Source organism: Halichoerus grypus, chromosome 1 (genome assembly GCF_964656455.1).
Source record: "Halichoerus grypus chromosome 1, mHalGry1.hap1.1, whole genome shotgun sequence".
NCBI lineage: Eukaryota > Metazoa > Chordata > Mammalia > Carnivora > Phocidae > Halichoerus > Halichoerus grypus.
The window spans coordinates 194,146,644-194,174,145 of NC_135712.1; the positions used below are offsets into that span (position 1 = coordinate 194,146,644).

Here is a 27,502-nt window from a genome sequence, read left to right on the forward strand (position 1 = left end):
GGCCCTTGACTATTAGGTGATGCATTACCTTGTACTTGGGAATGGTCTTCAGAAGCTCTTTTACTGGGACATCGGTGCCGACCACACCCAGAAGAATGCCCTTCGATCTCTGCTGAGAAACAAACAGTAAGCAACAACAATAATGAGTTACTTTGCTGGAAGAAGCAGAATTGAGTGAGAAGCCAACACACAACAGGTCACCGTCTGGTGCCTTTTCGAAGCTTCCAGAGATTGAGGATTAACCCAGATTTCTACGAGGCCCCTCTTCTATCCCCCACCCCAACCCGCGAATATTGCTGGACACAAATGGTAGTTCTCAGGCCAAACACTCACCATGGTACCTTTCCACACACACCCATATCAAGATGCCCTACCAAACATCTCTTCTCCCGCCTGAAAATTCAAAATTAACGTGTAGAAGCACAAGAGTTTTAGCAGCTAGGGGCTATGAGCATTAACCAGTTTATTTTATGGAAGCTTTCTCCAGGAAAGACTTAGCCTAACTGCTCTCTCAATTTACACCGCCATCTGGCGCCCGGGGGAAGGTGGAATAACTCTCACACCTGGAGCAGCATGTTGGAACCAAGGACCGAGGCGAAGGAATAGGCCTCCAGGGAGGGTCCCAGTTTCCAAAGTCAGCGTGATGTGTTGAAACTGTAGGGGTCAGAAAGACCTCCCGGAGGAAGACACAAATTGCTACTGTCCATTGTTTCCCTCCAGTTCAAATCCACCTGGAACCTCAGAAGGTGACCCTTTTTAGAAACAGGGTGTAATCCCTTCGAGGCGAAATCATCCTGGATTTAGGATGGGCCCTGTATCCAACAGCTCGTGTCCTTATAAGGGGACAGAGAGACCCATGAGAGGAGAAGGCCACGTGGAGATGGAGGCAGAGCTGCCACAAACCGAGGAACATCCGGGCACTGGAAGGAACTTCTAGAGCCTTCTGAGGAAGCACGGCCCTGCCAACGCCATGGTTTTGGGCTTCTAGACTCCAGAACTGTGAGAATAAATTTCTACTGTTTTAAGCCACCCCATATTTGTGATCCTCTGTTAACACAGCCCAAGGAAACCAACACAGGGCTGGTCGCTATACATCCGGAAGGGGTCATCCAGTTACACACAAGGATTCTCTCTGGGTTTTGCCTGCCATTGGTCATTTCACACCTAATTTTGGGAAAAATGCTGCATACTGTCACATGACATCTCCCAGAAGTCCTCTCATCTATTCTTGATGTTGTGATTCTAACAACAGAATTAAAAGTGAGGAAAAGTGATAGATCCCCCATCCTAACTTAACATAAATAAAGAAAGGTCACCAGAGCTTGAGTCAGAGGGTGTCTGAGACGGCAACCCTCCCGGCACCACGCAGGAACATGGCTGCTGTACTCACGGTTTCATTCTGCTTACTAAACACAGGCATGGCGACCGTGGTCATCAGGACGAGGCCCTGATCCTCGGCAAGCTGGATGGAGAGAGAAGTCAGTTACCCGGGAATGATCTGGAAACAACAGATGGCTGGTGGCCATGGCCCTTGACTGGCTCATAGTTTCCTGACCAGGGCCATTGGGGATGGACCACTGCCTACTCAGGCTAGTAGCCTAGAAGAGAGTGCAACGTCCCTCTACTCTGACTAGCAGATAAGGATCCCAGTCCATGGCTGGGGAAACAAAGTCAGTCGCCGTCAGTCAGTCCAGCTGATCTGTTACTGCAATCAGCCCTTTGGGTTCAAAGAAAGCCTGGTTTGGATCTTAGTGATTCATTTTATGACCACAGATTGATTTTATCCTTTTACTTTGCAGACATTTATGTGCAATACCAATGCTTCTCCTTAATCTGAAAATTGAGGATCAGAAAACATGAGCATAAGGGGTTTTATGAGTTGCCCCTGCCCTGCTGGAAACAATGGAATCTGGAATCATTTATTCTCCCTGAGGTAGCTGAGTCAAGGCCTTTTGGTACCTCTACACATCTCTGTGTGCCAGTCCCAGACAGGAAACAAAACAAAACCAAAACACAACAAATAGCTTTATCATCTGATCCTTAAAATCACTGCTAAGAAGCTAAATATTTCTCCTGGAACAACAACCCTTGAAGGAGGGCAAACAATACACTTCTGGGACCATCTGAATTGCATACAAATGCATTGAGACTCAGCATCACATCTGCTTTTCACACAGTGTTTGGGGATAGGCAGGAACCCTACCCTGCCCCAGTAACAAATGGGGAAACAGAGTCCAGGACCACAGTAGGCTTGGGTCCAAGACAACCTTGGCTTTCAATCTTTATTAGCTGTATTTGTTAAGCCTCCATATCCTCATAGGAAATAATGCCAATTATTCCCCAGCATTGTTGCCATGAAGATAAAACGTGAAACTGCCCAGCACAGTGCCTGGCATGAGGACGTGCTCAAAGGATGCTGGTTTCTTTTCCATGCCTGCAAGGTCATGTGGCTAGTAAGTAGCAGAGTCCAGAGTGAGACCAAGGCATGTGACACTTCTGACAGGGACCAAAATTACCATAGCAAGTCTGGTGGGAGAGAGATCCTTTCTAGTTGGCCCATTCTAGCCTCATATGAAACCATCTGTGAATGAGAATCCACTATCTTCAGTGGACAGTGTTTTCTGATGTGTGAGTACTTCTCCATAGCTTTAGTTCCATAGAAAAATCAGGTATTGTTCCCTCAATCTTCTTGGGAAGAGGCATTTTAAAGAGAAGATTCTAAAACCTAAGGGCACCCACGGACTGAGGTCTCCATGGACTGGCTGGCCTTTGGAGAAAAGGTCATCAAACTCAGTCCATCTTCCACCCATCTTGTTCTTTCAATGGATTCTTCAAGCTATAGGGTATATAGGGTATAACATGGTTCACGGAACAGCAGCATGACTGCGTTAGAAATGAATAATCCTGAACCCCATTCTAGACCCTCTGAATCTGAATGTTTTAATAATTAGTATGCATATTAAAATTCAAGGAGCATTATTATAGGGCAATCCTTTCTACCATCAGTACTCATGATAGCTTAAGAGAAGCTTGTAGGCATAGGGAAGGGCTCCTACCAGAGACAGATGGGGCCATGTTTTAGCCATCTCTGTCAAGGTGGACCTGTATTCCTCCATGACTAACAAGATGAGGCAAGAATCGCATGTTCACTCAAGGGCTGGGAATTTATGGTGTGATGGTTAATTTTATGTGTCAACTTGGCCATGGTGCCCAGTGTTTTGATCAAACACCAGTCTAAATGCTGTCCTGAATGTATCTTTCTAGATGTGATTCACATTTAAGTAAGCAACCTTTGATAAAGCAGATGACCCTTCCTAATGTGTGTATGTCTCCTCCAATCAGTTCAAGGCTTTAGGAGGAAAAAAACAGGTCCCTGAAGGAAGAAGGAATTCTGCTTCCCAACTGCCTTCATCCCCTCCTGCTGGACCTTCCAGCCTGCCAACCCACCCTACCAATTTCCAGTGTGTCAGCCCCCACAACTGTGCGAGGCAATTCCTTACAATCAATCTCTCTCCCCCACTCCATATATATGATATATATCCTACAGACAGAAAGAAAAAATGTATCTATCCCCTATGCTTCTCTTTCTCTGGAGAGTCCTGAGTGATACACGTGGTAATCATGTAATCTATTATTTGGGGCAGCCTAATTTGGGTGTGAGAATAAGACAACAAACTTACTACTACATCATAATATTAATAACTAAATAATATTAACTATGAGATGATAATGACAGTTTGTGAAGACATGGTTCCAACATCTTGCTAAAAATACTTAAAGTATCCTATGGCCACCATTGGGGGTAGGGAAGGCCATTTTCAAAGGCAGAACCAACCCACATAAATACCTCTCTTAGGATTGGAGATCTCCCCATGTCCTGATTCCTTGATTAATCCTCAGTGCTATATAGAAAACTGATTTGAGCTGATCCATAACCCCGGGCAACTTCCACTTTGCAACTCAAATCAAAATTTCAAGCGATGCCAACATGTATCATGGATGAAATTAAAACATACCACCAACAATAATGAGAAATGAAGCTTTCTCCTGCAACCAGTAAGACTCAGTTACAAGTCACTGGTAATTGTTCTGGCACACATACAAGATCATGGGAAACTAACTTCCAAATATTAAGCCAGCATATAGTATCAACTTCACTCAGAGGCTAATTCCAAAAGTAATTACGGCCCATCATTACCTTACAAAAAAAAAAAAAAAAAACCCATAATGTTGCATGTGTACAGAAACCACTCATTTTTTAACCAGCCTCTGGTAAACAAAGGAACTGCCGTGAGCTCAGTCTAGCCACTGTGCTGGGAGGACATGCTCTCTCTCCTGGGGCAGTTCTGGCCCAGATCTGGACTGGCTTGGCCAGAATCTTAACCTGGAGCCTTCTTAATGTGTACAGCTCACCAGTATGGCCACGAGGGCTGGCAGAGCCCGGTAATATTAGTGCGTGACATTAAGATGTTCCTCTGCACCCACCAGCCCCATCTCTCCCAGTCTCACAGATCTGGGTCTGCGAATCTTGAGCATTTCATGGAGAAGAAACATCAACTTGAAAGTTAATTTGCACTGTGAGCGCTTTGCAATCGAAGGTCTTTCTGTACTCCTGCCATAGGAAATAGCAGCCAGGGGCAAAGGCGTTGTGTCTAGACCACCAAGCAGGAGTTATGGAGCCAACCATGGCCAGACACCCTCTGTCCCCACACGCTAGGGGGTCCCTGCTTTTCTGTGCCCCCTAACCTGTAGTAGCTGCTGAGGCAAGAGCTGCTTATGATTCATACACGTGGCTTCCAAGAAAAACGCAGACACAGAGTCAACATTCATGTTCCAAAGGGTAGGAATGGGAGTGGGAGGTCACCGTGGTCCATCTGGGTAAAATCCTATTAACTTAAGTCCAAGTGGGAATCCTAAAATGAACTGCCATTCCACTGCATTTGCCCAGGCTTTGAACAGGCCTCCGAAATGGTTGGTTGTGGTGCTCTGTTGTATAATAAGTGTATATTATTCCATATCCTTCATTTCCTATGCTACAAAATGGGGACTGTTCTGGTATCAAAGGAAATGATGAATAATAATACCAAACATCTGGTTTATAAAACACAAACTTGCTCAACAGATTGACTGCTTCCTGTCAGCTTCCCAAGTTAATCATGCATGTGGGCTTGTATGAATATGCATTTGGACTCATGTGTGAGTTACATGCAGTGGTGCCAGGGCTCCTTCTACTCCTGACGCTTGATTCGTTTCCCACCAGGGGCACTGCTGGGCTAGTCATTATCATTCACTGACTCCCTTGGGAAACATTCCTTGAGCATCAGCTTCTGTGCCAAGTTCCATGCCATGTGCTGGAAGACACCCAGGCAGGAGACATAGGTCTTACTCACCAGGAACCCCAAGTCCCCCAGAGGAGACAGAAAAGCAATGGGACAGAGGGAGAAATGCTGGCCGGGCCAGGCAGACTGGCTCTAGTCACGTGAGCAGAGGTGCTATCTTCTTCAGGACTAACCCAGACTAAAGTAAAAACATCCAGGAGTTACTGATACCTGTTGGGGTTTTTAGGACAGATTCACAATGCTTCCTGAAAAACAGTGTAATGACAGCAGGGACAAGTTCCCTGTTGCAGAGCAGTTCATCCGTTTGCTTTAAACTTAAGAATATGGATCAATGGAACAATGAAGGGGGAGACATTTTTAAAAAGTGTCCAGTACTTTTCACCACCCCCCTTTTTTTGTGCAAATATTACCCACTTTCTTTAGAGAAATCCTCTTCATCCCTTTCCTCCACAAGGTTCTCTTGGCAACTAACCTCTCCCACCCTGCATGTTACTGGGCATCACACCCAGGCTGAGCCAACAGGGACACTACACACACATACACACACGCACACACACATACATCACACACCCCCTGCCAAGGCCACCTGCTTTTTTTTTTTTTCTCCCCATCTGGAGTTAATAGGAAAAACTTTCTACTTCCCTTTGCGGATGACTAGAAGAATGTAAGCCTGACAACCAAGTCCTTGCCCCATAGAAAAGGGACTGGGAAAATAAAGTCAACCCAGAGACAGGAGAAGAAATGTGTTTCTGTGTGTGTGTGTGTGTGTGTGTGTTTGATGGGAGAGAAGGAGGGGCAGGGAGGGAGGGAGAGGGAGCGAGGAAGGGGGACAGGGAGGGAGGGAACCAGTCCCTGGATGCCTTCATCCCTAGGCTCAACTCCACCCATGCGGTTTTCCATTATTGGGTTCCTTGAGGCAATGCTTTTTTTTTTTTTCTTTTTGCCCAAATGAGCAAGGATTGGATTTGTAACTCTTATAACAGAAGAATCCTGACTTGCACAAGTGCCCATCTTGACCATAAATGACCTAGGTAGCTCTAGATACCCATTGAGGTGGTCCCAAGTACCTTGTACAACCCCCACAGGGAGACCTTGCTGAGGCTGGAAAGGCCAAATGGAAGATGGCCCCAACAACCTCAAGATGAGTGGCTGTGTGTCCTTTCCACAAGGGAGGAAATTTAGGTATCCCTAAAGTACCCAAATACTGAATGGCTGTGGGCAGTATTCTGGGGAAAATGAGGACTCATTATGATGGCATCAAAATTATTGTCATTAGGATTTTGTGTAAAACTTTGATAACAAATAGACTCTGATAACAAATAGCCTGCTTTGAGAAAAGAACCTGAGTAAGAAGTTGCAGAGCCAGAGTCTGCTCTGACAGAGATGCAAGGACCTGCCGGGAAAGAGGACAGGAATGGAGGCAGGTTGCGGGCACTGCCAGGGCCCTGGCAGGGCCCTTTCCACTGGGACCAGTTGTGGCTACAGGGATGCCTGGGGAGCCTCCAATTTGAAAGACACCTGCTGTGTTGCCTCCCTCACATCTCCACTCACAGGAAGCTTGCCAGGACCAGTGGCAGGACCCTGAGTCCCCTGCAGCTGGAAGCCTCTGGGGGTAAGGGCCACGCCCTTGAGAAAGAAGGTGAGCTGGAGCTGGGCCCTCAGAAGGCATTCGAACGAGGTAAGGGCAGCATGGCAGACAGCCCATTTGAGGGCTGACAGGTGGTTTTCAGCAGAGCTTCCTGCCATCGCTGCTCAGCCCTGGAGGCTTGGGCTCAAATAGAAGTTTGTGCAGAAATGGGGAACCCAGCTCAGGAAGAGAATGGCTCTAAGCCAAGAACAAAGGCCAACTCACCAACTCTTCTCAAAGATATTTCTTCTATATGTTGCCCCCTTTTAATGTTTATATGTTCTTCTTTTCTTATTAAAGTCAATCAACATATTGACTGTGTTAATGGAGTACATGATATAAATGTATACCATAATACATAAATATTTTATACATGTGTACATAATTTGTGATTACACAGCTGGGTTTCTGCTGTGTCTTCCAACACCTGGCATGAACACCAACCTGCACTCCATGAAAAGACACTGCCACCATCTAGTGGCAGTTGGGATGAATTGCAGGCACAAGGTCCTGGGAGATGAGCCTTTTCCAGAGGATAGCCTTACCAATAAAAATGTACTTAAAAGGCAGGCAATGTCACTTAGTTCTCCACCCAGTGGGAGCAAAGACAGGCTATATAAACTCATGGTTCTGTTAATAACCTGTAGCTTGACAGAGAAAAAAAATAGTACCAGGAGGTGAAAAAACACAGCTGTGTACATCTTTAAATAGAAGATGACACATTTTGAAAGTAGATTGATTCTTTAAGGTGTGCAGGATCTGAGAATGTGACAAAGGAGTGCAGGAAGGGGGAGGTTTTCTCTTTGCTCTCTCCATGAGCTTAAGTTTACCAATGACTTGGGAATCCCCGAGGGCCATTCTTTCGGTAGCACATGATGAGGGGCAATGGGAACAAGATGGCAGCCATGTCCTCAGTTTTCACACTCCATGGCAAGGGGCGGGCCAACTGTAGAAAGCCACCAGAATAACACTCTGCAAATTAGTGAGAGCACCATGGAGTACAGCAGGGAAACAGAGACCTGGAAAAGGGGATGTGAGCAGAGTATGTGGCCATGTAGAGACCCTCCACAGGAACAAATCCCTTGACCTTGCCTCCTATTCCCAGACCAAAAAGTCCTCTATATCTACCCTTTCAATGCCTATCTATGGCCCTTCCCCCAATTTTCCCACTCCTTCCCTCATCCCAACATCCTTATCTTCAATACTGAACAGAGATCAGGGAAAGAAAACTAGTAAGAGCCATACTCAATGATGAGTCTTAACTTTCTGCCCTGGAGACACCTCCTGCTGGAGATGCAGACACTCTCCAGAGGAAGAACAGGTGCAAGCCACTGAAATGTGGAAACTAAATCCTATTGGTGCATCTTATGCTTGAGAAGTATCAGTGCACAGTATCAGCATTATCTGCTTGGTTGATGTTAATATAGTCTGACTCTGAATTTTACTCTCATTTAGATTTCCACAGCTACTAGTGATAATCGTGAAATTTACTAGCTGTTTCAATAGTGGTCAGTTTTAAATGAGAGGCTTTACACACATATGCATATTTAAAAATTCACTTGTTCAATAACCTAAAAAGCCACTTTGAAATGAGAAGAGAAAGAAAGAATAGCTTGTTCCAGTGATAAAGCCAAAAGATTTCTAAATCACCTTTGGTAGTATATCTGTGTATCTTTGATCTTTTTTTTTTTAATCTCTTTTCTGTATGGTTGAAAATTTTAATAAAAAGGACATCCCCATAAATTTTCATCTACTGACAGCGTTTTATAAATAAAATCACCCAACAGCATATTCTTGCAATGGATATTAATGCCTTAAAAAATAATAATAATCCTATTCAAACAAATCTTTTTGCGTAAAGATCAAAATAGTCCTTTAAACAAACTATGGTAATACTTTGACATGAAAATACTATGAGAATAAAGTTTTTATATTCTGAGTTAAACATATTATGCTTGATTATCAGTATTTTAGATGTTCTTTATATAAGAGGTTTAGAAAAAGCAGGCATTACTATTTTTAATTGAAGAGCTGGTTCTTTCAATGTAAGCGATATGAATTATCTGCCCTTTTATGATGCTACTCTGATGAACTGCTACCCTTTTAAAATCTAGACAATTTAAGAACACCAACCATTGTTTAGATCTGCATTTGCACCAGCATCTTTCAACATTTGTGGAAGATGCCTGAATCCTAAATAATATAAGGCATTGACAAAGTAGCAGTGGGAAATAAGAAGAAACAAGAATAAGTAAATCTTCCAAGTAACATTTCCCCTCGCTTTGCATTTGATTGTCTTGGTAAAGTGCAGTCACTCAGTCCTCAAGAATGCTCCATAAGTGATATTTTGCTTTTAGCCAAGACATTTCTGCTTCTTACTGAATCATTATTACTTGCATCTGAGATTTGGAGACCCTGAATTCTTATGAGAGTTACTGTATTTTAAGTTGTCTAAATACAAAAGTAAACAGATTTCCTTCTTTGAACTTTGTATCTTGTATGAACTCAACTGCTGAATTTGTTTGTCCTCTTTTTCTCTTCTTAACAAACTGAAGACAACTTTGTGAGTGACAGTGTTGGATAATGTTGGAACATCTGTAAGAGAATCTCAAAATGACTTTTTAAAAAAATTTTATTATGTCATGTTAATCACCATACATTACATCATTAGTTTTTGATGTAGTGTTCCATGATTCATTGTTTGCGTATAACACCCAGTGCTCCATGCAGAACGTGCCCTCTTTAATACCCATCACCAGGCTAACCCATCCCCCGACCCCCTCAAAATGACTTTCTTCTAATAAAGTTGTTATTATTTGGGAAAATTTTTATGTTGCTTCCTCTTTTCTCAGTGTTTCTGAGATATGTCATTAAGTAGGGAATATGTTTTGTGAGTAAACATCTAGACAGAGGGGAGATGTGGTCTTTGGTCAGGGACACATATACAAGTAAACCCATGGGCAAGAGAATATTACAGATCGACATATCTGAAAGCTGTTTTAAGAAACTGCTTTGTTTGTTTATTAGGGTACAACATGCTTATTTCAAGACTGTCCCAGAATAATTACAATACAAATTACCATGGGGCATTGGATTTTGGCTAATATTCATTATGGGCTATGACACATAACTGACCCCCGCCCCCCACTATAGGGGGGCATTTATATTTTCACAAACATGGTTTAGACACCTCCCAAATAGATGCCTGAAAATACAGTCAACTGTCAGAGCTTTGGGGCCCTGGGATAAAACCTTCCCCCTGTTTAAAGACCCCCTGAAACGTCGCTTCCTCCATAAAACCTTCTCTAACAAAGTGGAAATGGGAACCAGATGTTCTCAGACTTCACTACAAAGATAATCATATTTACTCTACAACCTAAGATACCATCTAGGACCAAATCTGTGCAAACTGTTAATACAGCAGTCACTGAACACCATAGCTGGAAGAAAAACTGAAAATTCTGGAGGGTTTGTAAACTTCTAGGGCAGAAGCTGGGAATGATCCCTCTTTTTATCCATAGCATTTAGCATAGATCTGATACCTGGGAAGTGCTCAGCAAATGATCCCGGAAAGAACGGATTCCAATCCTGCCCTCTTATTTATTTTATAACCGAGGCCCAAGGAGGAAAAGGAGTCATAGAGACTTGGTACCAGGATTTGGGCAAGCCTGTCCTTTTATATCCTGGGGCCTCCGCTTGCTGCTGGCTCCTTCACTCAGTATGTGGGCATATTGTGCCTGCACCAGTGTGGTGGGACTGTAAGGAGGTTCTGAGCACCTGGCGCTTACATACTGCTGCCACTAGTAGGGACAGAATGCTCGTGTAACAGCTTAGTTGACCACTATGGCTTCTCCGGAAAGCAGCACAGAGAGGAGAATCAGCTATAGAAGCATCTGGAATTAAATCCCAGAGCAGGTTTCCCAAACTTATTGAGTCATTTTTATTTATACATCCTTCTATCCATCCATCCTTCCATCTATCCATCCATCCATCCATCCATCCATCCATCCAACATCCATCCATCATCCATTCATCCATCTCTATTTCCAAGCACATCTTGCTATTAAAAAACACTGCTTTAAATGTTTTTATTTTTATGTAGCCTTAGATTTAACCCTGACACAGACCTTGCAAAGTGTCCATGCCCATCTTTTTTTTTTTTTATAATTTATTTAACCATGTCCTTGCTGTTGAACATTTATGCTACTTTCTTTTTTTTTTTTTAAGATTTTATTTATTTATTTGAGAGAGAGAGAATGAGAGACAGAGAGCATGAGAGGGAGGAGGGTCAGAGGGAGAAGCAGACTCCCCGCTGAGCAGGGAGCCCGATGCGGGACTCGATCCGGGGACTCCGGGATCATGACCTGAGCCGAAGGCAGTTGCCTAACCAACTGAGCCACCCAGGCGCACCGATGCCCATCTTGTAGGTGAAGAAATAAAGGTGCAAAGTACCTGGCACTGGTTCACAGAGAGCAGCAGGGTGGGGATTTAGGCCTTCGCCCATCAGATGCTAGAGGCCCTGTCCCAATCACTATTCCCTCAACCTCCTTTCTGTGAAGGACAAAGACAAAAATCATGTTTTGCCTTAAGGAGCCTGGAGTGCAGTGAACCACGTTAATCATTGCTAAAGTAGGAATATTGTCCATAGTGCTTGGGAGGATTAAGTAGAATTATAGATGTAAAGCACCCAGTACAGTGCCTGGCACATCCAACAAGTACATATGCTCTTATAAGGACCGTTCTAGGTGAGGCGAGAGGAGTTGATTAGCTCCTCTGAAATTCACCCATTGCTCTACTAAATTAGAACAATCCATCTCTCCATTTGAACTGCATTATCAAAAGAGAAAAATAGTATTCCTTTATCCCATGATAGAACATCGTGGCTTTAATAGTTAAACAGAAGGCCTTAGGAAGCAGCTGGGGGAGGGGAGAGGCTGGTTACTGCAATTGTGAATATGGAGTGAGGTTAGGAAGGAAGCAGACTGGGAAGGGAGTTGCTGGGAGGAAGGGGCTGGGGAAGAAGAGACAGATGCTGCAGAAGCACCCAGCCTCCAAATTAGTTACTGCATCCCAGGCCTGGGCAAACACGGATGGGTCCGATCCAAGCACACAAGGGCTCATGACTCAGCAAGTGGTTCAATTCTGTGAGTCATTTCTGGAAAAAGAAAATCCATACCATGGCATGAGTCCTTTGCCTGACATCTTTCTACCTCATGAAACTCGGTTGGGTTTTTCAAAATCCTTCCAATGAATTTGAAGGGATAAACATCTAACTTTCTGTTTTTGAACTTGTTAGCCCTGTTGCTGCGCAGGATTGCGCAACTGCTCCAGTTTAACCCCAGAGGGTCGTTTCAGTCGAAGCCTCTGGTGTGAGTTGTCTGAAAGCTCGGACGGAGCCATCCCTGCCGTTCTCGTGGAACCTGGCTATACTTGGGTTTGTAATGAATCTAGATCCATTAACTGGGGGTCTGACCAGCTAATAACATGACTGGAAAAAGGATCAGCCAGCTGAACTATGACCAGACCAAAAAGTACGTGACTCCGTTTAGAAAGAAAAAACTGTAAAGGCAGTTGCTTTATTAAAATTAAAATCTCATGGTAGTGGGCAGAAGTGATAAGGTAGATCAATTCTGTCAGCGAAAATTAGAATAGTTTGTATGAAAACATTATACCAAAAAAAAAAAACAAACAAAACTAAAGAAAGGCAAGGCTCTGCCTGTGAGTGTATGGTGTGTGTGTGTGTGTGTGTGTGTGTGTGTGTGTTTGTATGTGTGTGTTTTCTCCTGAGTAATTCATGGCATTTTCGTACCATACCTGCCACAAAGAAAATGACTCCAATGAGGACCCATAAAGTCAGATTAATATCATTGACAGTGATTAGGCATTGATTTCATATAGACTTGGCTTAGATTTACATTTTGACATAGATTTGGTTTCCAGATGAGTCAATGAATTGTACTGATTTTCATTAGCCCTGTGTCAGAATGAATGGTGTTTTTTACTCTGTGTTCACTCTCACTTCTTCTCTCTTACAGAACTCACAGAAACACAGTAATGCAATCACAAATGCGTTCTCATGGAATCCCACATCTTTTGGGTTCCCTAATTCTTTCCTTCATTAAAGTATTCCATGCAGGTGTCCCCTAAATGACACTCTCTCTTCCAGGGTCTTGACCAATGAAGTGTAGATTCATATACTGCTTTCAGGAAATACATCTTAGTGTGTCAAGTGATGGATACAGCTGTCCTAAATCTACTAATAAATATAGAGGAACCCTCAAAATGGCAAGTCTTTGAGCTCATGATTTCCCTTGGGTCAATAGGCGAGCCCTGGAGAATGGCATCTAGAAGCAAGGAAATCAGAACTTCAGGTGTCCTCTGACGTCCTCTTCAAAACAGTCCCTAGGCTTGACATAAGTCATGCTGACATTAATGCCACCACAGCCAAATTCATTGGCTTTGTGAAATAGCTCTTCTCAATCCTCTGCCTTACTTTCTATGTAGAAGAAAAAAGGGTGTATATATTTCTTTGGGGAGGTAAGAACAATTGTAATGAAAACAATCTTTTAAAATTTCATTGTTTTACTCAGATGTTTCTTTGACTTTCAAAAGAAAAGGCAGTTTCATTTTAGTAATGTTATGAGTAGGGTTTCTATTGTTTTAACACCTCAAGACAGTCATATTTTATAGTTATGCTTGATTTAAATAAATACTAGAAGACATTCATGTATCTTAAATACATGAGAATTTTTTAAAGACTTTGAATTCCCAAGACACTAAACATTAAGTCTGGGACTAGAAAGCATTGAGATACTAGGGATCTTTAAATCAATTCTTGGTTTTTGGCTTTACAAAAATACCTACTTTTGCTTTTGTTTTTTTTTTTAAACATCAGATTACATCAGTGTTTCAAAAGCATTTATAATTTATTCGTGTCAAATTTGTTTCTATTAAACAAGGTATACTACTAGCATGATGGGTGGTCTTCCTCCTTCCATGACTGGCTTCCCCTCCAGTCGGGCACTCAGTGTGGATGGTCTTCGCAGGCACTATTCATGCGCTTCTTAGGAGAGTCTCCCACTACAAGGAGAAAACCAAGGCTCAGGGTGATGGCGTCCTCAGCCCAAGTTTGCTAGGCAGGACTGGCAGTGTGGGGCCTCTACTCCACTTCCAGCCAACCCTGTAGTTGGTCTTTGGACAATTGGGCTCTCTTCCCTCTGCTGTAAGAATGGGACGGCCCCATTCTGTCACTTGTGCACACCACAAAGGGCTGGACTTTGCGGGAACAGAATGGGGCAAAGGTCATACTCCTCTGCTCCATTCTTCCCATTTGAAAGCCAAGGTAGTCTTTCCTTCCAACAAGCCCTGCACTGAACCGTGAGTAGGAGAGGCAACACCTCCAAATGAGGTTATAGTAGGGTAGGTAGCAACCCGGGTTCGACTGTGCCCCTGCACTTCCGTGGACCACAGGTCAGATCCATGTTGCTCTAAGCATCTCACGTGGACTGGGCCTTTGACGAAAGACCAAAGATGATTTCTCTTTCTGTTAGAAAGTGAAGAGTTCTGATAAACAAATGTACTTTTTAGATTTGTCCTATGTAAGACATCACATCTTCTGATCAGAGCTGTCTGAACCAAGAATCTATGTGTTTATATGTGTTTTTAAAACTGAGTTTGGGGCGCCTGGGTGGCTCAGTTGGTTAAGCATCTGCCTTTGGCTCGGGTCGTGGCCCTGGGGTCCTGGGATTGAGCCCCGCATCAGGCTCCCTGCTCTGCGGGGAGTCTGCTTCTCCCTCTCCCTCTGTGCTCTGCCTGCTTGGGTTCTCTCTCTCTCTCCCTCTGTCAAATAAATAAAATCTTAAAAAAATAAAATAAATAAATAAAAATAAAACTGAGTTTGGATTTCCCAGTTTTTCATTTGTTTCTGGAGTGAGTTAGGCTCAGCAAACAATTATTAGGCTAAGCCTTGTTTGTCCATTTATGAGTAATACATTTAGTTCACTATTTATGAGTAATATAGTTAGTTCACTATTATTATAAATATAACTAGTTACTTATAAAAATACATGTTCACCGCACAGGGTTTGAAAAGTACCAAACTGTATTAAGAATAAAGCAAAATACTTGTTCTCCTCTCAGAAGGAAATATCCACTATGAGACATGCCTATGCATTTCTTCCCAGTACTGTTTTGTACATCTGTATGTTTACACACACACACACACACACACACACACACACTAAAAGCATAATGTACATAAAATGTTATATTCTGATTTTAAAACTAATTTATTTTCTTATATTATTCAGTTTCATTTTGACCACAATTTTATAATGGCTTCCTATCCTTTGGAACTTGGGTGACTTTTGCCACCACTTTATTATTGCTGGGTATGTTGGTTCTTCTTTTCCTCATTGTAGGTAAAATTGCAAGTCACTGACCAGTTTAGGTTATATTATTTCTATGAAAGAGGATTATTGGGTTAAAACATGCAAGTATGAAAGTTCTTCATATGTACTAGCAATGTATTCTTGGAGGTTTTTCATTTTGTTTTGTTTTGGTTTGGCTTTGTGTTTTATTTTTAACCAATTTTCATGCCTAACAGTGTAAAAGCTAAAAACTAAAAAAAGAATATATCTTTTCATAACTGAATTCTGGTTCTTACCTTGCTTTTATCCTTGTTATAAAATCCTATGAAAGTTCCAATTTATACGAAAATGGGATGAAACTTGAACATTTTTTCCAGATATACAAGTAAACACACATTATGAGTTTGTTTAAAATGAACCAATTAGCTTTTTCCAACAAGAAAGGCAAATAGCATCCTGCTTCCGCATGGAACTCCATGACCCCACATTGATCCATATGCTCTGCCAGCCCTCCCGCCAGTGGGGAGCCATGCACTTTGAATCTGGGGGTCTTGCATTCTTATACTAATGGTCTCAAACACAGAGTTGGAGAGGGCTATGGGAGAGGGGTTCACCAACACTCACATGGATATGAAATGGGCAAACTATACCTTCTTTGTCAGCTGATCTGGAATGCCACCACTATACCCACACAGAACTACAGTGGGGAACAAAGTGTGGGGCTCTGTGATAATCATTCCGGTTCAGCAATATGCTGTGACTCTGATCTCCAGAGTTTCATCACACTGGCCACGGGAGAGCTGCAGTGGCTAGACTTGTTCTGGTTTTTTCCTCCCTGGCCTTATTCACAGAGCAGATCTATTAATTCAAGTGGCAGCTACCATTTTACAGACTCAGTGTAGTCAATCTTAACAGCCCCAGCTCGGGGATGCATATAAAAGATGCCTGTACATGTTCCTATAAAACAGTAAATGATAAAAGGGGAAAACAGGGTTATCAAAACAAGATATAATAATTCACACACAAAGCACGTAAAGGTAAAAGCAAATGAGTCATAAACCAGAACCAAACGTAAATAGTTACCACCTCTCAGTTTCGCACTTGATTTGCACGGATTTTGCTGGTTATATAACTGTAATGGAACACGAAAATCACTGGACCTACAGTCCTATGAAAACAGCAGCTTTGCAAACTTTCAATTTTCTATTTTCAATGACAGTTAATTCAACATTTCAAAGTACAGAAGTTAAATGAGGCAAAGAATGATAAATGATGCCCCACGATTGCTGAAATCTGATTACCCAGAGATAAGAACAGGCCAGATTCTACTTGCACAACTTTGGACCTAAAGCATGAGACAAATGAAAGAAAGAAGGGGAGAAAAAAAGCAAAAGGGGAAGAAAAACTTTAGGGAAATGAATGCTTCCATTTATCCCTCCTAAATATAATATAAACAAGGACACAAAGAAAATGCAAATGGATTCCGGATCCCATGGACACTCAGGGGGGATATTAATAAGCCAGTTCCATCCTGAAAGAAAACCCCCAAATCGACCTCCATTTAAGAAGCTAATTTATGCACTCCTGAGTCCTCATACAAGTTAAGCAGCACAGAATATCACAGCAGGCGTAGAACAACAGATCTTGAGCCCTGCTGTGTTTGTTCAAGAAGGCAAGTTAGCTATTCCTAACAGGAAACAAAACATGTCATTGGGCTATTAAACAGGGATCCTTCTGCCATACTGTGCAGCGCTGAACGCATCAATTGCTGTCCCAAACAGGATTAGAGATGTGGTTTTCTTTAACTATGGTTTTGAGAAAAATGCTTATGCTGCTCAGAATTCTCAGACTGATATTAACTAATCTAGTGCCGGGCCAGACAGAGCACTCTCGAAACCTTCATGGAAAGGTCTCTGACATACTCCAAAGTTGTGAGAAGGCAGCATAAAATAAAGGGAAGGGGGTACAGATGGGGGTGGGAGAGTTAACCCACGTACACAGCCAAATTTGGAATTCCCCCAAGAGTATTTTTGCCTTTAAGTAGTCAAGGCCCCACTCTACAATGATTAATCATGCAGTGAACAAATGATATTTCGTTTCCGTAGACAAAACCCACCTGAATGAATATGCAGTTTGAAAAAAATGGACTATTTTTGCCGTGAATGGCAATTGAAAATACACTTGCAAATGGTTTTGGGTAATTCTGCTGTGTTATTATTATAAAATGGGATCTCCCAGATATTTCTGTAGAAGTCAAGAAGTTCCATGTAAGAAAAAAAAAGGCAAACCTTTCTTACATATGGACCTTTCTTCATTGTTCAATGTCGGACAATCAATCCACTGGAGAAAGTGGTTCAATTTCCACTAAAAAGAACAGATTTGTGATGCCTTGAGGGCATCAGGTCTGTATTGCTACATGGTTTTTAACCAAAACTTCAGGATACTTCACTGCATTTGGTGAAAATATTGAATACTGATTAGGCATATCATCAGTTAGTACTATCCCAATGTGACAGCAAGGGTTGAAATTTATAGAGTCTAGAAATGAATCACAGTAAAAACAAAATGAAATTCTTTTTGCAAACCATTGTTCTAGCAAACAGTCATAAGCTAGAAGATAAGTTTTGAAAGACCCTCAAAATATCAGAATTATGAAAACCATAACTTCTAGCCAACAATCATTAATGACTACCATACATATGAGGGACACCCAAATGGGACATTTTCAGTGATAGATCAGCTAAGAGATTAAAGTAAGCATGTTTACAGAGACATAACTATTTAAAATATTTATGGAGAAAACAGTTGCAGATGATACAAAGAGAGATTCCAACAAAAACACAGGACAAATGCAGACACCATATGGTCCAATGTATGCACCCATGACCTCATGTGAAAAGCAGGCCAAAGACGTAACAGCTGGAGATGCCTCCCTTTTACCCCCAGAACAACAAACTCTTGGGTTTGGAAGGGGCTCATTATAATCATGTCCATGGCTGGTTGAAATCTATGGGTAACGTCAAAGGCTTTGGGAAGAAATATCTCAAAACAATTGTCCCTGGAAGCCTTTGCTTTGTTGGGGTTTCAAGCCCAATCTGCATTTCCTTCTGACTCCACATAAAAGGTGAAGTCAGGTAATGAGAGTTTTTAATGAAATAGAGGAGCATCACGGATCTTCCCGGCACTTTTGTCATCTCCTGATTATTCATTAGGCTTGAGTCAGAACCACAAATCACTGCAGAGGCTCCAGACCACCACATCCCATATGATCTGCTCATATGTTCTCTAGAGCATCAGAAGCCAAGACACGCAAATGGTAGTAGAAACTCTAAGTTTTTTGAGTGTCTAGTACATGGCAGGTTCTGTGCTAGGCACAAGTAAAAGAAATAACTCTCATAACAAAACTGGAAAACTAGTCTATTGTTCTTGTTAAATAAAAAGAATCCTAAAGCTTAGAGAAGTTAATTAACTCGCCCATAGTCACAAATGGATGGAGGCTGGGATGCAACCCACCATATTCCTTGCTGGTCAGGCAGCAGGACAATGAGTTTGAGGGAGGGCTGATGCTCTTAGGAACCTCATATTTCCAGAAGAGTGTTCTGCAGGTGTCACTGAAGTAACACTGGGGATGGAGAGGGGAAGGGCGTGAGGGGCACTGATACTCATCTACCAGCAACTGAGATAAGCTGCCCTGACGCAGGGTGCCTTCCACCTGCAGTGTGACTCTCCTCAGCTGCCCTCCACCTTCCAGCCCAGATCCCCAAGGTTTAATTTAAACCCCTTCTCCAAAGAGCTGAGTTGCCCAGAAATGACTCCAAGGAGTTCTGAGACCATTTTTCACGCAGGGCTCTTAATAATTTTTAAGGTAAGTACCTTTCTCTATTTTAACAAAAAGACAATTTGTATCCATGGTGAGGAATTGGGTGGGGGGGGGGGCAGGAAGAGCTATTCCTTGTGACACAGGGCTGCACAGCAAGCCCTTGGATGGTCCAACATCTTTCAGAAAGGCACTGGGGCATCCTCCTCAATTCCAAACTTTCTATTTGCATGGCATGTGATGTGAGTGACAGAAGGAAAGAGGGCAGGGAGCTAAGTGCTATTGAAGAATCATATGTCCCAGCAACTTTTGTTCTTACCATATTCTGTGTTGGTTTGTTTTGAACCTTGTTTTAAAATTCCATGGCTGATGGCACCTCAAATTCATGAGGAATCTTCTACAACAGAATGCTTCTGTATATGGATCAGTGGAAGCTTGATGAATAAATTCCAGTATGTTGAGGCCGGTCCAGTTTTAGGCACCGAATTCGTTAAGTCTCTTTACAAAGAAATTTCAAGTGTGGGCAATTAAGAAAGCACGACCTATTAAAGATGCCGATCCTTCCAGATAATGTGGAATTTTGACCATATATTTATTCTGGAAGCTGTTGTTCTACTCAAATACTTGAACTTTTAATGAAGTGTTCAGTCTTTTTGTGATGGCACTGAAGTGTAATCAAACATTACCACAAGCCAAGTCACACACTAGCATGTCTCGCCTTGTTTAAATATCTCAAATATATTTGAGTAATTGTGTAATGATTTCTAGGCCTCTGGTTGTCCATATGGTCTGAACAGACTGTCTTTTGTAGAGCAGTTGTACTATCTCTCTCAACGGGAAGGAATCAAATCATCTTTGCTCCAAACTGGAAAGCTTGGGAGGTACTGCTTACATTTCGGGGAGGTGCCTTACCTCAACTCTTGAAACAAAACCAACCCACATCTGGCCCCCAGAAATCACTGTGTCTTCTGGAAATCTTGCTTGTGTTTGTGAAATATCCCAGAACAAGTCAGCAGGCATCATGTGTCATGTTTTCTTCTGTAACTGTCCTTAGGATACAATGACATGCCATGGGGACGACAGAGCAAAGCCAGCATGGCAATCACATGGAATCTTACTAGACAGAGAACATTCTACATGGTGAAACCAGATCATCTCAGACAGACAATGAGGACCAGTGAAAGGGTCTGACTTTGGCAAGAACTTTGCTCTAATTCTCTCCAGGTGGTACAGGCGATGAGACAAGCAAAGGAGCTATTGATTTTGCAATTAATGAAACCCATGGGGAGTCTTCAGATATTTGGCTTAAGAGCCCAGAATCTAAACTTAGTCACTGGGCCTTACAAATTATTCACATTAGCTGTATCCCTGGGAAAGTACCTCAGGGAAGACCTGGAATGCTGTGTTTGAAGGAATGTGCTAAACTGACTCTTGGACCTATTATTTGAGAATTCTTAGCAAAATGTATGGGTGCAGAGTTGCCCCCAAACTACTGGCCACAATAGGGTTCTTTGATGGGACAAACTTGGCAGGGAGACAGTGGACAGATGAGTCTGGTGGTCTTTCTGCTCCTGCCCAACCTCAGGCTTTTGAAGTTTTAAGAGGAAAACCATTTCACTGGTCATGAACAGTACTGAACGCACAAAGTCATGGAGACATGCACAATTTGCGAGTTCTGGGGATGACTGCAATGTTATGGAAAAGAGTTTACCTTTTGTGCCTGAGGGAGCTGAAAAACAATAGGAAAACAAAACAAAAAGAAAAGAAAAAAGCAATCATTACATAAAAAGTCAAGATTAACTGTAAAACTTCATTTGATCACCATTGGCAAATGGAAAAACCAAAACTGGAAGAAAAAGAGGGAAATAAAACTAAAGCCATGTCATTTCCCCAAATTAAGCTACGGTGCTGATTATTCAACCTGCTGTCTGAATCCAGAGTATCAACAGATAATCTGTGAGCACATGTTTTGGGAATCACCACTCCCATGCAGGCAGTTTAGCAACTTCCCGCAATGCTAGACCTGAGGTTCTTCTGTTCAGTGGCCACAAACACACATTTCCAAGACCCAATTCCTCCTTCTTGCACACCAATGGTTTCCTAGTAGAGGAGGACTGTCTGGAGACATCTGGGGTTGCCAAAACTGGTGAGGGGAGGGAGCCAGAGATATTGGCTTCTAGTGGGTAGAGACCAGGGATGCTGCTAAACATCTTACAATGCAGGGGATAGCCCCCACAAAAAAGAATTACCCAGCCCACATGCCGATTGTGCCAAAGTTGAGAAACCCTTCTGTACATAAAGGTAAGACCATTAGAAGAATGTTCTGTTTTTAAAGTCAATTTTTCTTGCTTTATAGCACATTAACTGTTCCCTTTATTGGTGGTTAAGAAAGCATGCACAAGGATTTGTGCATTTGAAATAAAGCTGATGTTCTAAGAACAACGAAAAGGCAGTCAGTTAATCCATAAAATAAGACATAATAGCTTTCTCAATGGTACAGGCAAGAAACTGAAATTATAGGTATGTGGCAAAAGATGAACATTTACGAGACATGTCTATTTTTCAACATTGAGACTATCAGGCTGTGGTTTAATGCCACTGTATTTGTGACTGCCATTAGAGCATGCAATGTTTTGAAAAGCATTTTTCTAATCTGAAATGGAAATTACATTATCCATGTATTAAATACCAAATCTAGGAGTTACATCATTTTCAAGACTTACTTCTCATCATAGAGACTAACATTTATTGTGTGTGAACTTGTCACCAGGCACTGTTTTAACCCTTTTATTTGCATTATTCTACCAAATCAAAGCAGCCCAATAGTACCCTTATTATCCTCATTTTATAGATGAAAAATAAAATGGAACCTAGAGGGTAAGTAATTATATAATGTCCCATGGATAATAAATTGTAGAGCTGGGTTGCCTAACTTTAGAAGGTGCAAATTCAACCCAACTCACACAGCAAAGGCCATGAACACTAGGAAATTAGAGAGTAGACTTTTCTCTCTTTCTCTCTAGAGCTTATAACATTGGAAGTGCTAGAAGATGCAAAAATGACTAAACCAGACATCTTGGGGTCCCATTTGAACCTTTGCCTTTCCCATTCATTTAGCCCTGGGAAGAAGGCTCTCTCTTCATATGCACTAAGACCAGGGCTTCCTAGGGCCCTGCACCTGTAGATAGAGCCCAGCAAAGGGCAGAAGGGATAGACACAAGCCAACAAAATGCCTTGGATCTCAGAGACAACTCCAGAATAATTTGGAGAATGTCCATGAAGAGCAGACCCAACCTCTCCAACACTCATTTTTCAAGCAATTTTATCCCAAAAGGTCTCCCGATTTAAGGAAACGGGAATAGTACAAGCATGCTTTTCTGATTCTTTCATCCTAGTTATGGTTATGGTGACTACTATTCAAAAAGGAAGCTTGTGAGTTCCTCCAGTGCTTCTTAAGAGTTCAGAAAATATGTATCAAGAGGTGAGAAATTGAGCCTAAAATGAGGGATCACTTCAAGTAAAGTCTTTTAAATATTAAACATTTTTTTCATACGATGGAAAAGAAACGGTGGAGACACGAACATTAAGGGAATGATAAATGCACATTTCCTTAGGAAAGCATTTGTGTTGAATCACAGCTTGTCATATGAAATGCACGGGGGGCCCTGAGAATTACAAATGTTTGATGAACTGTAAAATAAATACCAAGGTTCAGTCCTGCACAAACTGCCGGACTTGACAGGCCTCTGAAAGGAGAGCTACCCTTTCTCTCTCTCTTTCTGGAAGCTTCATCTCAGCCAAGCAGGAAACACCTCTTTTTGACTCACCCATTTAAGCACATGAGAAGGAAAATGAGAGACTAGGCCTTTGTGGTGATGTCCTCAGTTTAAGACTGTCCTCAAACTCTCCACAAAACATATATTTTCCTCAAGAAATAACTCATGAGAACAAAGAACCACTTTCCTATCTGAGCTTTGAAGGAACAGAAATTATAGCTTGCAGTGCCCTCAACAGGTTGGACCTCTGAGAATGAGCTTCAGAATAGAACACAGCATATTTAGATCAGATCATTAGCAGCCACAGATGCTACTGCTCGGGAGTCAGCTCCCCTGCCGACACATCATCCACCCAACAGTCACAGACGGTGTCCACGAGCCTGAGCTGGGAACCTGACCAGCCGGACACTTGGGGCCTCTGGCTGGAGTCTTGAGGCATGTGCCTTCCAGCCTTTGGCCAGATGCTTGTCTGTAAAAAGGGATGGTGGAGGGAGGGCTGGGAAATGTGCCAAATCTTGGATGGCCAATAGATTTTGTCTTGAGAGCCAAGTCTGACTGATTAGTAATGGCTGTCTGGAGGGCTGTGTTGAGAAGGATTCTGAAGTTATGTCTGAGTTTTGTTGGAAAGAATGTAAGATTCAAATGGCAATGTCCTTTGTGGGCTAAAAACTCAGGAATGGCAAACCATATCCCTGGACATGATGATCTCTCAAGGTCTTCCTATACTTTTTCTTTGTAGTTCTGAGCACATCTATGATTTCTACATAACTTATTTGTTTAATGTCTCTCCCCTGCTAGGTCACAAGCACCACGAGGGCATGAGGATATTTACCTTGTATGTAAGTCTTTATGAAACTCTCTAAGCTGTGCCTGTAACTGGTGTTCACCTTGTTAAAGAAGGTACCTTGTTACTAGGGTATACCTAAGGCCGATGCTAGGGAAAAAGAATTGGGCTAACTGCCTTGAATCCACACCACCTCCACAAACACACCATGTTGATAACCCAAGATGACAGCTTTCAAGAGAAAAAGAAATCTGACAGAAGGATGGACATGAACCCTCGGATTCCCATATGCCTGACATGGACATCTATATATGTGCAGACTGTCTCACTGACCCATCGATGCACATAAAACCAGCCTGGGAACTTCCCATCATCATGTGGCCTAAGCTGAGGCAACATCTTTACAAAAACCACCTAGGCATTGTCAACCAGGTTCCACATCTCTGGCTCTGTTTCTTCACTTACTATATAAGAGTCTGCATGGGCAGCTTCAGGTTCCTTCCAGGTTAACACCCCAAGTTGTACGATTCTCTATCCAACTGTGCACACCCTCCAGTCACTTTTTAAAAGGAAGGGTAAAGAAAGAAAAAAGTAGTGCTATGTTCTGGGGTCCCACATTCCTGAAGAAAAGCTGGGCACTGGATGCATCCATGAGATACCTGACATTTGAATGTGGAAAAACTGAGAAAGTGTCATTCGAAAGAGAATGGAGGAGAGGAAAGGCGATGAAGATGAATGATGACAGTAAAAACAGCACAAGCCACTCTTTAGTGGATACTCTCAATGGACCAGGTACTTGGCTAAGCGCTTTTTCATCTTGAGCAATGTTGGTCCTCACAGCGGACCTCCAGGTTAGACAGCAGTATCACCCAGTTTATAGATGAGGAAACAGATAATATTTAGAATAGCTAAGTACCTTGCCAAGGTCACTTAGGCAGGAAATGCTTGAGCTGAGGGTCAAAGTCAAGTCCCTCGGCAGCCCCACCCACCTCTGCTTTATCCATCAGGCTCAAGGTGCTGCTCCTCATGCAGACCAAGGGCACTAGCACCAACCCAAGCTCCTGAAGGACTTCTCAGGCCATTCCATCTGGGCATCTCCCATACTGGAAAGGGGAATGAGAAATTCCAGCACCACCCATTATGGGAGAGTCTGGATGGAGACAGAAAATCCAGCTTACCACAGTTCTCAGTATGTGGTGCATGATGTCACCGTGTAGCATAAATATTTACCATGCCCTTTCCTGTCACAGACATTTACACTTACTCTCTCCTCATCCTAGGACTCTCCCTCATACCCCTCCCTGCTAGCCTAGCAAATGCCTACTTCTCCGGTCAGTTGTCATCGCCTCCCCTGTCTGACCTCTTGCATCATATGTCCTCATCACATGCCCTCATAATATCACATGCCTCCCATTCACGGTATAGTTACTACTACTTGCAGTAACTGCTATGCTGTCCTTCTTTTTTTGGTAACAGAAACCAAACTTTTAGCCAGAGTCAGCTAAATGACCCTGTTAGAGGTTGATATGGCTAAGTGGTTCAGCCATGGTCAATGAGATATCCATGGATGTGGCTTTTCCAGATAGTGTCCTTAAAAGGACTCCCTCCATCCTGCTGCCAGTAAGGTACCTGTGATGGCTGGTGCTCTAGCAGTCATTCTGGACTATGAGGTTATCTTGAGGATGGAAAACCACATACTAGGATGGTGAAGACAGCAGTAATGACAGGCAATTATAACAGCCATGGCCAGCTATCCACCATTCTAACTGCTTCACCTATATTAATTTATTGAAAACTCACAGGAACGTTATTAGGTAAGTTCTATTATTACCCCAGTTTTGTAGATGATGGAACTATAAGGTCACATGGCCAGAAAGCAGCAAAGACAGGATTTGAGAAGGGAGACCAGCAGGAAGGGCAGTGAATAATCCAGATGAGAAATAATGGAGAACTGAATCAGGGTCCTGGTGGTGGAGGTGGTGGGCAGTGGTCTGACCTTAGATCTATTTCAGAGCAGACTTGATAGAGACTGATATGATAATACAGGAGGAGAGACATCAAGAGTGCATCCAAGGGTTTCGGTCTATGCAAATGCAAAAATGGAACAGCCATTTACTGAAAAGAGGAAGACAAAAGGAGGAGAGTATTTGAGGAAAGCTCTCCAGAGTTGAGTTTTGTCTACAATTGACAATTTTAGGATATCTCTTAGACTAGCAGGCAGAAGCCTAGGGTGGGCAACATGGTCACCATCAGTATGCCGACAAGGTCACTCAGGAAGTGCATGCAGGTAGAAGAGAGCTTGTGTCAAGGACAGAACAGGAACATTCCACCAGATAGAGGTCTGGAAGCCAAAGGGAGCCAGTGAAAAGAGCAGTGAGGAGCCAGGGGGGAGGTGGGAGATCAAAGAGCGCTCTGAGTCCCTGAAGCTAAATAAAGGTGCTTCAAAGTGAGACAGTACCTCCACCAAGGGAAGGGAGTGCTTTTGCTTTAACTTTCCTTATTCACTTCATTTATATCTCAGAGTTCTGCACAGAGTCACAGGGAAACAGAGGGGACATCCATCCATCACTCTTGCTCAATGAAGTTCCGGAGTTGAATGGACTGCTTTTCAAAAATAAAACTCCAATTAAAGATCTATTGATCAAAACAACACATTTCACTATGAAATATGTAAAGACCAAACGGGAAACAAAGTATTTTCCTGCCAACTGTGTAAAACAAAACAAAACAAAAAGCCTGGCCTACATATGTTTATTCCATTTGTAAAACTGGCCCTTTGCCTCAGGCCTTATGAATGAGCGATAAATCCCTGCTTACTGCAAAGTTCCCTTGTGTTCGTTTATTTTTATTGTGAATGTTTGCATTTATAATCTTCCATTCTTCTTCATTAAGCAATGTGGATAAAGATCCCTATTCCTCTTATGTATCAGAGGAAGTTCTGCTAATTGGCTCAAACTCCAAAACCTGTACACCAAGGACGGAAAGGCTCTGATGAGCTAAGATTTGGCAGTGCGGTTTCTGTCCCACATCCATCCACTTCTGCCACCCCATGCCAAGCCACAATTGTGGCTCTTCCATCCCCTCCCTTTGATTCATCCCCCCAGCCCCATCTCTATACTGCATCCAGAATAATCTAAATGTATAAACCTGGTACTTTGCCAGCCCTCACTTGCCTCAAAGGCTTTGTGTGGCTATTTTCTCTGGTGGCCTAATGCTCTGTCCCCTGCCCATGCCAATTCCATGACACCCCCCACAAGCCTGGCCTCACCAATTCCTACCCATCTGTCAGATTGCAGCTCTGGTGGTACCTCCTCTGACTGAGGTCCCTATCTCAACCAAGTGTCTTTCTATGACATCATCTTGTTTATTTCTATCTTAGCATGTATCACCTTCTGTAATCTTCTTGTTTACTTTCTAATTATCTCTCCACATAAGAATTTAAGATTCATTCAGGGCCCACATCTATTGTATTTTTTTATCACCACAGAGTACACCTGTACGGTACCTGGCCCTTGCTAATCATTCAGTACATATTTGTTGGAGGGACAGAGGAAGGAGAGAAGGAAGGAAGGAAGGAAGGAAGGAAGGGGAAGAGGAAAAAGGAGAGAAGGAAAGGAAGCAGAATGAAGGGATGAAGGAAAGAGAGCCTTAGAATATGGTAGGCCAGGTTTCAAATCCTACTTCTACCATTTACTAGCTGTGAGGACTTGGACGATAATATATTATCTCAGAGCTCTGGATTTCTCATCTCTAAGACTGTAATAGTAACACTATTACAAGGGATTAATGT

The 27,502-nt window shown here is 42.6% G+C and overlaps 1 protein-coding gene across 6 annotated transcripts in view; it reads right to left on the minus strand.

Annotated features, from left to right (window-relative positions):
* CACNA2D3 (calcium voltage-gated channel auxiliary subunit alpha2delta 3) overlaps nt 1-27,502 on the minus strand; it is an 852,366-nt gene that overhangs the window by 228,556 nt on the left and 596,308 nt on the right. For all 6 annotated transcript variants that reach the window (XR_013449537.1, XR_013449535.1, XR_013449536.1 and 3 more), the window contains 3 exons: nt 20,864-20,881; nt 1,391-1,462; nt 29-109 (listed from right to left, as the gene is read on the minus strand). Coding sequence is in view for 1 of the 6 variants with exons in the window: in XM_078076955.1 (XP_077933081.1) it covers nt 29-109; nt 1,391-1,462; nt 20,864-20,881 (171 nt within the window). In the remaining 5 variants the exon portion in view is untranslated. The remainder of the gene's footprint in view (nt 1-28; nt 110-1,390; nt 1,463-20,863; nt 20,882-27,502) is intronic.